This window comes from Pezoporus occidentalis, unplaced genomic scaffold, assembly GCF_034315485.1.
Source record: "Pezoporus occidentalis ecotype Australia unplaced genomic scaffold, CSIRO_AGI_Poc_V1 ctg142, whole genome shotgun sequence".
Taxonomy (NCBI): domain Eukaryota; kingdom Metazoa; phylum Chordata; class Aves; order Psittaciformes; family Psittacidae; genus Pezoporus; species Pezoporus occidentalis.
In genome coordinates, this window is record NW_026913230.1 from 195775 (window position 1) to 208922 (window position 13148).

General features: G+C 53.5%; 1 protein-coding gene across 3 annotated transcripts in view; it reads right to left on the minus strand.

The window, feature by feature from the left end:
- The window catches only part of FLT4 (fms related receptor tyrosine kinase 4), a 56308-nt gene that overhangs the window by 13614 nt on the left and 29546 nt on the right, over positions 1-13148 (minus strand). For all 3 annotated transcript variants that reach the window (XM_062609887.1, XM_062609886.1, XM_062609888.1), the window contains exons 4-16: positions 12151-12263; positions 11099-11261; positions 10713-10852; positions 9951-10119; positions 9067-9184; positions 8412-8563; positions 7529-7691; positions 5748-5892; positions 3080-3188; positions 1717-2076; positions 1321-1467; positions 548-679; positions 170-276 (exon numbers count right to left, since the gene is read on the minus strand). In XM_062609887.1, coding sequence (XP_062465871.1) covers positions 170-276; positions 548-679; positions 1321-1467; positions 1717-2076; positions 3080-3188; positions 5748-5892; positions 7529-7691; positions 8412-8563; positions 9067-9184; positions 9951-10119; positions 10713-10852; positions 11099-11261; positions 12151-12263 — 2018 coding nt within the window. The remainder of the gene's footprint in view (positions 1-169; positions 277-547; positions 680-1320; positions 1468-1716; positions 2077-3079; positions 3189-5747; positions 5893-7528; positions 7692-8411; positions 8564-9066; positions 9185-9950; positions 10120-10712; positions 10853-11098; positions 11262-12150; positions 12264-13148) is intronic.

Consider the following 13148-nt stretch of genomic DNA (forward strand, 5'->3'; position numbering starts at 1 on the left):
TTCCCTGTCACCTCCGTTACCACAACCCTTGTTCTTGGCAGTGAGAGTGCTTGAAGCACCACTCAATGACCTCCTTTTAGTGGATGCTGTCATACAGCCCCACATCACAGCAACGGTGTTTCCCGAAACCCCACTATGCCACCTCCCCTGCTGTGGGACAGTCACGTACCCTTTTGATGTTACAGAAGATGAGGATAAGGAGGATCCAGAAGAAAACAGCGATTACACCAGTCCCAATAAGGATAACAATCTCCACATTGGTCCTGTCATCAGAGCCTGTGGGATGGGAGGGAAATTGTAGCTTCAGAGATTCCCATTCTGTGCCCCAGCTCAGTTATCCCCAGTGGCCTGTTTCAGGATGTGGGGAGGTGTGTTTGCCTGAGCTAAACGTGCTCCAGACTACAGATCCTCCTGTAATAGCACCATGCCACCAGCAAGGCCTAGGGGCTGTCGCTGCTTTCCTGGTGTCACAGCAACGAGGTGCGGGACCTTGGCCACACTCTTACTCCTACCACTTCATCCCCAGGGGTGTCGTGGCTGCCGGTACCTTCCACAGAGACGCTGGCCGAGGAGTTCACACAGCCCTTAGCATTGCAGACGCTGCACAGGTAGAGCCCAGCATCCTCTTCCCTCACTCTCTGAATGCTCAGCCTCTGGTTGAAGTCTGCCAGATCAATCCCTGTAAGGCAAAGAGGGTTGTGGTGGTCAGTCACAGGGAGGGGGATTAGTATACTGGACTCATTCAGGCTCAGAATATGGCTTCTAGTTTTTTGGCTGGTTCATTTTAGATGGGAGAATGAAATTACACCAGCTGCTAGGGGCTCTCTTCTGTGGCCTGATGGAGGGGCCTTTCCAAGGGAAATGTATGGAGGGGTCAAAACCCCTGCAGACAATGCTGGATGGGGTTGGTGCCCAGGCAATTCAATTGGTGTGCCAAGCTCTGCTTCAGCTCCAGGACCTATTCCCTTCCCTCTGCAGTGTGCCTGGATCCTTCCCATGTTCCTTCCATGGGATCTGGGTTGGTCCCTGTGTGAGCAATGATTTCAGCTGCTGGGCTGAGAGTAAGATGAATAATTTTTCTCTCTCTACTCTCCAGCTGAATGTGCACATGCAGACAGTGCTGAGCCAAGCCCTAGGGCATAGACTTGGCCAGTAAGACTGCATCAAACTGGGATAGAACATGATTATAACCAGAGTTCAGCCAATTCAGTGAATGGGTGCCTTTGCCTGGGCACAGCAACACCCAGAAGCCAGCAGCACTCAGCTCTAAAGCCACCAGACATGATTCCCTGTGTTTGATTCACCCCCAGCCCACTGTACCTGACACTTCTTCTACCAGTTTCTCGTCTTTGTACCAGCTGATTTCAGGAACATGGTTGCCATCCACCTTACAGCGCATCTCTATGGAGTCACTGACGTTCACCCAAATGTCTGTCAGGTTCTGCTTGAGGCGGGGGATCTCCAGGGCTGGAGGAGCAGCACAAAGAGGAGGAGGGGAAAACGGGAAACTGATTGATCAAAAGAATATCTGTGTTCTTGGGGGTCTTTGGGTCTCTGACCCCTGCTGAAGGGTGTTTTGAGAACCCAGGTGCCCTGCCTTTGCCACCTTGAGTTTAGCTTGCTTGTGTGGCTTCCCCTGGGGACAGGCTGGGAAGCTCATGGGAGCAAGAGCATCAGCTCTCCTCTGTCACTCCCACCTGCCCTGTGGACCCTCACCCTGCACAGAGATGTATTTCTTGTGGCAGTGCTTCTCCCGGGTCTTCCTGTTCTGCACCTCACACACGTAGTCTCCCTCCTCGCCCAGGGAGATGTTGGGGATGGTGAGCAGCAAGGTGGCATCATTGGAGTCTGGCTGGAAGCGCAGCTCCCCCTGCATTTTGGTGGCATAGTGGTGGACGTTCTTGCAGTCCAGCACGAGGGGGTTGCCCTCCTCGTCGTGGAGCTTGGAGAGGTTCAGCCGATACCACTGCAGGTTCTCATAGGTGTAGTTGTCTGCATTGCAGCTCAGCTGTAGGTCCTGCCCCTCTATAGGCTCTTCCGAGGGCTGGGACTCAATCTCGAACCCGTCTGGAATGGCTTTCAGGAAGGAAGTGAATATGTGAATGAGTTTTCATGGCTGAGCTGCCAGACACAACAAAATTGTCTCCCTGGGCTTAGCTCTCCAAGCCTCCCCCCCATCCTCATCCAAGGTAAAGGAAACCAATCTAGAGCAGAACTGTGACATGCAAACTGCTGGCAACAAACAGCTAAACAAGTGCTAAAGGATATGCTGAAGTCCCAGGGTCCAATTAAGAGGAGGTCACAAGTGAAACAAGTCTGGGAGGTCTGAATTAGGCTGTTACTGCTCTCAGCTCAGCTGCAGCATTCTGGATTGCACACATGCCAGTCAGGCTGGACAACTGCACATGCAGAGCATCACTGGGGCAGCAACTGAAGATGTTTATTTGCCTCCACAAAAGCCGGTGGCTCTGACAGCACAGGTACTGCCTATGAGGGCCATTAGCCAAGGTTTCTGTGGTCTGTCCAGAGAGGCATGAAGATAAACCTCTGCTGTGCCCTTGTCAGGCTCCCTGTGCCCAGCAGACAGAGACAGACTCCTGCCAGCACAGGGTACCGCTTATGCAGCTCCATATGGGCCGCGACTGCTGAGCTCTGGCTTCTACAGACTCAGCTTCCTCCCACCACCAAAACCCGGTGGGGTCCGTGCCGGGGGCTCCGGCCAGCAGGACCCGGGCTGGGAGCAGTGCCACTAGAGGATGCTCTTGGACCAGGCACATCCCCAGCCCAGGGAGCTGCCTGGGCCAGAGCCAGAAGGATGTCCTCAGCGCTGGACCTAGGTACAGGCAGCACTGGCTCACCCCCAGGCCTGCCTGTCAAACTCTGCCCGTGCTGTCTGCTGCCAGACTCCAGGCTTTTGCAGCTCAGCAGAGCTCTGAGGTAGCTCTCCTTTCCTGTTGGCCTCCCGATCACTGTTTAAGGTGCTAACTGCAAATGACAAGATCTGGCAGGTCTAGGGTCCTCCTTGTTTCAAGCAGAGCGCTCATCTGGTGCAGTTGGAGGGGACATCTGCAGTACTCACTGGTCACGTAGAAGTAGATCAGCCGTTCGTCTCGACCCACTTTATTAGAGGCAATACACTTGTACATGACTGAGACGTTGGCTTCTTGGATGGCCAGTTTGCTGACTGTCTGATGGGGGAAAAGGACGAGGAGTTAGGAAGAGCAAGAGGGGAGAGAAGTAAGATCAGTGCTGCTCTCTGGCAGACAGCTAAGCACCAGCAAACGTGGCCCCAGGTGGTAGCTGTACCCAGGAAAGGGTTATGCAAAAATAGTCCCTTATTCAATAGCCCTTTGTGCATTTCAAGCCTCATCTGCTGGCTCTAGGAACAGCAACACGGTTTTATTTCTGATCTCTGCTCCTTTTTATGGAGCCCAACCAGCACAGATGCCTCTTCATGGAAGTAAACTTCTTCCTAAGCTCCTTGGGTCACCATGGGGACAAGCCTGTGCCCAGTAAGGGGGACATGAACAGGATGCAGGGCTGATGGATGGCTGAGATTCCAGGCTTATAACAGTGGGGAGAAAGGGAAAGGACACCAAAGCTGATTCTCTGAACCCTCTCCAGTTGACTACTTGGTGTCCCACAGAGTTCAGTGGAGTTTACAGGTACTTACAGTCCTGAGAACACTCCTTTAATCCATAAGGGGAAAATAAATCTGTGAAAGCATCCAGCTCTCTCCACTTCAAGAAAAGCTGTCAGCTTCTCTCTTTAAGTGTACATAGACAGAGCCCTAAAAGGTTCCTCCTCCCTACTTCCAGCAAGACATGACTAAGGATGGGCAAAGAGCCTGGCTGCTGTCCTGGGAGCACAGACCCGGGAGAGGCTGCCTCCAAATAAGCCAGGAAAGGCAGCAGGGTAGTGAGGATGTTCTCCTCCTCCCAGCTCACGCTCTATGTGTGTGAGGCCAAATGTGTTGCAAGCACTCCCCTTAGAGGAGATCTGCAGTTTGAAGCACAGGTTTCTCTTCCCTCCCAGTTTAAATGACAAGTGGATCCATGCAATAATCCCTCTAATGAGACAATGTTTAACATGAAAAAAAAAATATTCTTCCTACAGGGAAACTACTTTGCCTTTTACTATTCATCCCATTGGGAAGCATTTCCGTTGTAAGTGGCAACATATTAGCCTGTGTTAATCAAAGGAACTGAATTCATTCAGTGCATATTCAATACAGCTGAAGTGACTTTATTACTAGTACTTTTGTGTGTTGCCTTTTCCGTTTCTTGGGGTTATTGAATACAGCTGAGGTGACCCTATTGCTGACACTTTTGTGTGCTGCTTTTCCTGTTTCTTGGGGATTTTCCTTCTAATCTGTGCTATTATGTTTGTGTTGGGCTTTCTGGATTTGATGTCATCCTGCAGTGCATGGCTGTGCACTGCACACCCTGCGGCTCATTCTGGCCTTTCCGGACAGAATAAAAACCAGAGGAGGGTGGAAGGAGTAGAAAGGCAGAAAGGAGAAGGAGAGAAAGCAGGTTTGAGGACATAGCATCCTACTGCAAGTTTAAGAGCTCTTTTAGCCCAGAACCTTGCATTGGACCATATGACCAAAGTTGGACCCCCAGGACAGTTACAACTAAGTAGACAGAATGAGAAGGACACAGCTTAGGAACAGGAGGAAAACAATGAGGAATACAAAGAAAAGATCTAAAGGGACCAAGATGAGAGTCAGATGTGAAGGGGGACACAAGGGCTTCTCACCCAGGAGCTTCCACCACCCGTGCTCGCCTGCCTGGGGGACACCAAACACTGCCTCTCCCTTTGGCTGCTCTGGGAGGAGAAGCATCTGCCCCTGCCACCCTTTTGGCAGAGTGATGAACTCCCGCCAGGCCAGGGGACGGGAAGTGCCTTTGGAGGTGTGTAGGAAAACAGGAAGTGACTTTCGGAAACAGGGGCCCCTTTGTTTGTTCTGCATCCCTCTGTGAGCGGCTGGTGCCCGACACCAGTGGGAACAGGAACCTCGTCATGGCACAGACCTGACACTTGCAGCTACCAAGAGACAGAAAGAAACAGGCAGCAGAGCGTGTAGGTCACATGCTGCAATAAGGAAGAGATGTTCCTTCCAGAGAGGAAATGCTGTGATGGAGAAGTGGGCTCTGTGGGGCACATATACTGCACTCACAAACCTGCAGCAGAGGGATGCCAGCACCTCCATACCACCCTCACCCAGCTGGGATGGGGGCAGCGGGATGAAATGCCCCGCCACACACATGCACATTCCTGATGCCAGAGATTTCCTGGTCAGTCTGTGACTCCTGCTTTCTCTTCCCAGCTGCCCAGGCTACTCTATGGGGTTTGGCTCTCCCGGAACAGCTCATGCAAGAGTGCTCAAAAATGGCCACAGCAGCCCCTATAGCACACATCCCCTGTGCCCTCCCTAGCTGGGTGCCCTGCATTCAACAGCAATCAGTGTAAATCCTCCTGCATAGTCAGCCCCAGCAGGAGCCTCTCTGGATATAGGGTAATTCCTCAAAGATGACAGTTCTTCCTCGCCCTGGGGCTGCCTGGTACTGCAGAGCCCCAGAGCTGGGAGCAGCTGCTCATGATTTACTTTAGTGGCAGAGGTGTGAAGCCCTCCCCAAACCTGTCTCTGCCAGGCTTGTTTCTGCTGGCTGATCACAAAGGACCCCACCGAGGTGCCTGTCTCCAGCTCCTCACTCCGGATGGGCTTGAAGCTTCAGCCTCACCTTGTTCCGCCCCTCCACGAACTCCACCCAGGTGTTGATGCTCTCGATGGGGTTCACCGCATCCTGCTGCGACACATCTTTCCAGTCCCTGCACTCGGGCATCCGATCCCGCTGATGACGCCTCGCTGCCCGGTGCCGACTATTGCTAATTCAGGAGCAGGGGAAAGAGGAGAGAGATGGAGAGCAGGTCAGCTGGGAAAAAGGCAGCAAAACCAGCTTTTATGTCTGAGAATTGATGCCCCTCTCCTCTAACTCTGCAAAATTTCCTGTTTCTTTCAGTTATCAGTTCTAATGTGGTTTATAAGGGTGCCCCACAGCCACTAGTGAGGCAAACATCTACAGATGTGAAAATCAAGGCAGGGAACAGATACAGGTCCCAGGCAGTGTTTTCACCCCCAGACTGTGGTTTCATCTTTCCCTGCTAGGGGTGGAGGAAGATAGAGGTGAAATTGGTTCATGTGTGCCTCAGGCAGTTCTTGATGCCTCTGCTCAGCAACAAGGCCTTAAACCCCTGCTGTGACTGAGAGTCAGGAATATCACAGCCTGGCTGAGTGCTGGCCTGGAGAGCACATGGTGCAGCACCCCAAGGTGCTTCTGCTGCTCCTGATTCAACAAATACCATGAGGGAAACATCCCATGTAGAGATGCTACTAGCATCTCACATGAACATGGTGGCACCTCTTCAGGCTGAGACAGGAGAGCTAGGAGAAGTGCCTAAATCTGCCAGGGACTGGGGACGCTGCAGCCTGCAGCCTGCTTCTGAAATGCAGCTGGGGCCAGGAGACAGCAGGGTCTGCCCAAAACACAGGGTGGGAGGTGTGGAGGGAGAAGGCTTGTGACAGGGAAGCAGGGGAGAGCTGAGCACCCAAGGGCAGTGGCAAGGACACTGGCAGTGTGGGGCAGAGCGTTTGGCGGAGCAAACACACTGTCGAGCTGTGTAAACAACAGGAAGCTGGAAAGAAGCCTCCTGCATCCTCTGGAGCTATGCTAGGCAGAAATATGGTGGCCTTGGGAGACAGTGCTCATAATTCATGGGCCCCTCTGCTTCCTGACAGGGCCACAGTGCACTTGCATGCAATGGAGAGCTCTCTGGAGTCCCTGGCTCGGTAACAGCCTCTACAAGGCTGCAGGACCTGGCTTCCTCCAGGCACCCTGATGTCCTCCACCCTGACTGCTCTGGCTATAACTCCCTAGCATCTCTTTTCTTTCTTCCTGCCACTAAACAAATGCCACTGTAGCCCTGCCTGGTGCTGCCCCAGCTTCCCAGGGCACAGGCAGTGGGCACGCACCCTTCCTGCTTACCAATGGGTGCTGCCTGCACAAACACCTTCCTGACAAACCATTCCAGCAGCTGGCTCTTCCCCTGGATTCAGCAACTCTTCCCTGCACACAGCACCTCTGCTCCCCTGCCTATATGCACTTTAGCTTCCATCATTACCAAGAAGATGAGGAAGGACCAAAGAACCCCAGGGACCTTAGGGCAGGAATGAGTTGAGCCCCAGCTCCTGTCCCAGGGTCTCACCAAGGGGGTGTGTGTGACCAGCCAGGCTGGGGAAAACTCCCACATGGATAACAAGTGTCTCTGGTGGGCTCCATTCTGCCTCCCCACAGTGGGTGTTCAGTGCGCCAAGCTATCAGCCAGTGCTGTACTCCTCTCGCCATGTTGTGGCTGGGAGAGCAAAAGTGAGATGGGGTCCAGGACACAGCCATGGTCACAAGAAGCCTGCAGTGCCATGCTCAGGGCCTGGTAAGACACGGGTGTTGGAAGAAATGGCACTTACAGGCTGCGTCGGGAGAACATGCGACAGGGCATCCATGGCCTCCACTGCCACTGGATCACCTCTGGCGCTGGGATGCCATAAACTGTGCAGGTGAGAGCCTGGGGGCTCCTCCGGGAGTAGATGCTCGGGGAAGAAGCTTCCTTCTCATGGATGCGCGGAGGAACTGCAAGGATCAGAGTGACACCGTGAGGTCAGCCCCTGCATCCCCATGCCACACACAGCCCTCCCCAAGCCCATCTCTAGAGAGACTGGGCACTAAAGCACTGTGGCTCTCAGGGCAGCTCCTGGGGACCTCAGACCTGCAAAGCAGAGCAGATTATACTTAGATTCAAGTGGTGTCATTCCTCCTTGCTCTGCAGAGTGAGACTGTCTGGATGCTGTCAAGCTCAAAGCACTGTCTGGCAACCCCCAGCACAGGGCTACAGAGCCTGCTGGAGACAAATCTCCAAGCAGCAGTGCCCTTCCAATGCTTTCTCTGCTGGCATCTGGTTCCTGCATGACTGGGACTGGTTTCTGTAGGGGAAAACTCCCCAGGAGCTTCCCACCCAGAGAACTGCTCCAGCTCCAGGCTTTGTGTGTGCTGTAGCTGCACTGCCCTTAAGTCCACATCAGTCAGGGTCACCCCTCAGATCTTGTCCTGGGAAATGGTCCTGAGCAAGGACATATCCTGCCAAGAATGATGGAACCAGGAACAGAACTATGCCGTATCGCCAGGCCACAAGGAACCACCCTCAATGTAACCAGAGCATCTCTCGGCAATGAGAAAGGAGATGATGTAGGTGCCAGCTGCTTTAGGACAACAACAAGGACTTGGTCTTGGAGCAGCCCAAAGGCTGGGGCTATGGGATCTCCCCCCAGCCCCAGCCCTGAACCTCTCCCTTACCATTGACAATTAACTGGAGGCTGATGCGCTTCTCCAGCCCTGCCAGCCTGTTCCGCAGAACCAGCGTGTATGTCCCAGCGTGCTGCTCCGACACATCCTTGATCTGCATTGAAGATTGAGATTGCTTGGGAATTAGCTTCCCGTCCTTGTACCTGCAGGGAGGCAGAGAGAAAATGCAGCCACGGGGAGGAAGTGTCCCGCTGGCAGCTGGGCAGGGGTTTGCTGGTCCCCATTAGTGCACAATCAGGGCGCCCCTTGCTAGCACTGCGGACCTCTCTGGAGAGATCCCTGGGCTTTCCCTGGACCTGAGTTACGGGTCCTATGTGGATGTGCCTGGGGTTGGGGATGTTGTAGCTCTGCCATAAGCAGAGCTCTCTTGCTCCTCTGGCCAGCCTTGATCCCCACTGCAGGGGGACAAGAGGGGTAAGCCCCATTTGAGCTGCCAGGACCTTTGCTGCTTCTCCCAACATTGTCACCTCCTCCCATTCCAAGCTGTGCAGCTGAAAGGCAGGGTAGGTGGGAGAAATTACCCCCGTGGGTGGAAAAATGTGACATTTGGGACAATCCTGGCCGCTGAGGGACCAGGCTAAGCTTTCCTAGTTGGTGGAGGGAAGGAGAGGAGGAAAAGGTGGTCAGGGTAAGAAAGGTGCGTTACCACTGGAAGTCTGGTGGGGGGTAAGCCATGACTTTCACCGGCAGCTTCACGGCTTCATCTCCTGCGGTGGCTTCTATCACCGGGCCCTTCCTCCACTCCACGTTGATGAAGGGCTTTTCTGTAAGCAAAATGGTGAGCATGGAGGAGAGGAGAGCACAAAGGGACAGTCTGTTACCACGATCTGCTCTCTCCACAGGGCCTGACAGCAAGGACCGAGGACAGGCAGGGTGCTGAGGCAGTGCAGTTGACAATGACTACTTCTCTGAAACAATGAAGTCAAAATAACCAAAATCCACTATTGTCTTATCTGCTCATATGACCCCCAGCCTCTCTTCTGCATCCCTGTTCCCAGCAGGGTTCCCTCCCTGGAGCAGAAGGGAGTGGGTGGTCAGGTCAAAGCTGGGCAGGTCAGCACTGCTTTGAGACTCTGGCAGCTGAAGAGCTGCCTCTGCCTTGCTGCTGGGAGCCATGAGGGGCACAGGGAGGCTGTGTTGCCCCATCCAATTCTGCTGCCAGGAGACAGGCACTCAGTGCTGATGGCACCTTGTGCTCCCGCAGCTCATGCCTCCCAGGCCAGCCATGCCACAGGGACACTGCATCTGCCACAGGACCACAAGACCTGTGTATCCTGCCATCCCAGTGTGTTTGGGCCTGTCTAGTGTTTGCATTTCACTTGTCACCTTAGCATGCTGCTGAATGTGACCCCAGGGTGGTTCTGGGGCACAGGAGGGCTGAGGGACTTCTCAGGGATGAGCAGAGTGGGATGGAGGTGCAGGAGCCCCTTTACTGAGCCTTGTGCCAAGCCCTGTTTAAGCAGCCTGGGGCTTGCTGTGCTTGCAGCTTGGCTCTGGCTGTGGCTCTGCAGGGGCTGGAAGGCACCGTACCATGCACGATGACGTCCGTGCTCTCCTCCAGCATCTGGGCGCCGTTGGTGGCCGTGCACGTGTACTTGCCCAGGTCCTGCTGGCTGACGTTGTGCAGGGTCAGGATACTGGAGAGCTCCGTGCGTGTCTGCAGGGACCGGCGCTCAGGCTCTATCACTGCCCGCTGTGTCTGTGGGAGATGACAGACAGAAGGGGATGAAAGACATCAGCAGGATGGGGCTGTGCGAGCCCTGAGGCTGGGATAAGAGCTTAGCATAGAGTTCTGCTCTTATCTGCAGCCCAGTGACCAGGATGGGAGGCCTACAGGTACCTGAACAGTGATGCCCTCACTGATATCTTATTGTTCACATGAGCCAGAGGCTGCAACAGGGGGAAAACACAGTGGGGAGGGGAAGGAAAATATAGGAAAGGACCCCCTCACAGGCTTTTGGTAAGCAGGACGGTGTGACTAGAGTAGCTCTTAAGCCAATGATATTTGCTCTGGATTTGCACTGGTGGAAATGAAGTCAGTGTTTGCCCAGGAGAGCCCCAGAGCAATAAGACCTCAGCAAGGAGGAAGAAGGGTCTTCCCTCTGTCTGCCTTCCACTGCAGGAGAGAAAAATGGGAAAGCACTCTGACCAAGATGTGCTGGGCTCGTCATGGTTAGGATCATGAAGCAGAGCCCTGCCAGGGATGTGAAGAGGCACACATGAAGGGGCAGGAGGGAATGACTTGGAGGGAAAGTTGCCCAGTGCTTCTGGAGCTGCTCTGATTGCTGATACCTGTTTGCCAGGGTAAGTCCACTGGAAGCGGATGCCAGAGTTGAACTCAGCCCACACTGTGCAGTTCAAGACCAGCTTCTCTCCCACCAGCAGCTCCATGGCTTTCTTGGGATACAGCTGGATGTCGTACAGCTCGCTCCCTGATGAGGAAGAGGCAGTGGAATGGCATTTCAGATCTATTAACTCTTTGACTCAGACCATGCAGTTACAGGAGACTTCAGTATGACTCCCTGGTGCTTGGTGTATCTCTGTCTGGCACACAGAGGAGATACAAGCACCATGCAGAGTCAGTGTAGCTAGAGAGGACCATGACAACACCATGAGCCACGGTGATAAACTTCACAGTCATCCAAACTGCTCCCTCCCGCACCTTCCCAAGTATTCACCTGCTATATGGATGATGAATAAATTGGACCTGAAGACCTTCTTGTCAATGACAGTCTCACACTGGACATAGAGGGAATCCCTGATCAAGTGTGTCGGTACCTGCACCCCCTTCTTGTTGTCCCAGAAAGTGCTCTTCCCATCAGGGTGGATGAGGGAATTTTGCTGGAAAAATCAACATTTTGCCAACTGAAAAAAGAAGGTAACAACATTCCCACCCCTTCCAGGCTTTTCGCTGGCTAACACATCGCTTTTGCGGGAAGAAATGATGCAGCATCGTGCTGTGCTGGCCTCCTGCCCTCTCCCCCAAGGGTTTGTCATCTAGGAATCCCAGCCCCCCCTATACCCTGAGCACCGTATCCTGCACCATGAGCCTCTCCATCTGCAGAGTGGGCCAGAGACTTCCAGGAATGGAAACTTCTAGTGATAGCTAAGGAAACTGATGCTGATGTCCCAAACATCAGCCCCACTGGGATGAGTGCTGACCTTGGGTAGTGTCCTTCCCGGGCAAGGGAAAGGCCCCTGGCCCCCAGAGTGTCCCTGGAGGCTGTTGTACAATAGTAACACTCATCCTGGAAGGATGTATTTGCATTGTAAAGAAAAAAAAGGGAAAAAAAAAAGAAAAAAGAAAAAAGAAAGGCACAAACAAACTGATAACAGAGCTGTTTTTAGTCAACAGCCCCAGGGCTGCAGCCTCTTCCCTCGTGGGGATGCCGATCACCTAAAGGGTTTGTAGATCACAGAGGCCGGAGAAACAGGGGATGCTGCGGGGAAGTGGGATTAAAACAAAGTCTTGTTTTGTTTCATAATGCTCCAGGGAAGAGAAGCAAGGTTGGCAGGAAACCCGTGGGGTCTGCCCAAGGGAACTGGACAGCACAGCTTCAACCAGCAAATAAAACGAGGAAGCCAGTGGCTTGTACTTTCCATGGAAAATGTGTCCCATGCATTTTCCATTCCTGGCAGTGCCTGTCCTGCTTCCACGCAGGCAATTACAAATGCAGAATGTTACAAATGAACATTGTGGTCCAGAATCTCCCACTGGCCGAGCTCTCACCAAGATCAGAGTGATGTTAAGATCAGGGATGGACACGAGGCATGGTACCCAGGTGTACTCCTTCTTGCTGATGAGGAGGGTCTCCAGCTTATTGATAAATGGCTGTTCAAAATCTGAAGAAGAGATATAAGGAGAACAAGTTACTAAACAGAGGCAAGAAAAGAACTGGGAAGAGGGACCAATCAGAAGAGAAGGACACTTTCTGGCTTGCTTTGCTACAGCATGGGCTTGCCAGAGGGAGTGGTGTTGAGCTGGATGGCCCCATCTGCAATATATAACACTCAGAGGAGACACCTGGAGCTTGGGAATGCAAAGGGAGCAGCAGAGGTGAGAGCCTGGGCCAGCCGGCTCCTCCACATGGAACACTGTACCAGTGGAGCGGCACTTGTGTGACATCTGGCAGTGCTGAAGTCACCTCCCCTTTCCTGTCCCCCTCAAGGTTTCTGCCTGGGTTTGACCCTTTGTGTAACCATCAGGTCTCATCCTGGGCTCAGTGCCTGCCCAGCCGGTGCTGGGCTGTGCCGGGCTGGTGCCATGTAGGCAGCGCGACCTTCCAGGGTGAGGAAGTGATCCGCAGCGGAATGGTATGCAGATGTCATCCTGCAGCCATCCCGGCCGGCAGATAAACAGATGAGCTGAGCTCTCCAGGGCTGCCACCCCACTGCCTCCCAACTGCCGCAAGCACAAATATTGACAGGAAGAACAAACCCACCCCAAATTAATCAGTGACATGACTTAGCAAGGACAGGGACATTGCACTCAACTCCATGGGGACCCAGCACCAAGAAGCAGAGGGTCTGCAGAAGGGGCTGCTGCATCCTGCTCGGTGCATTGTCTGTGTCAAATGAGAAGAGCCCAAGCAGGGCTCCAAGGCGAAAGGAGCTGATGGCAGCAAATAAAGGAGATGTGTTATGGCCCATTGTGCCAGGCACCACCCAGACACAGGGCACAAAGACCAACCTGATCCCAAAGAGATAACAAGGCAACAGGCAGCATGG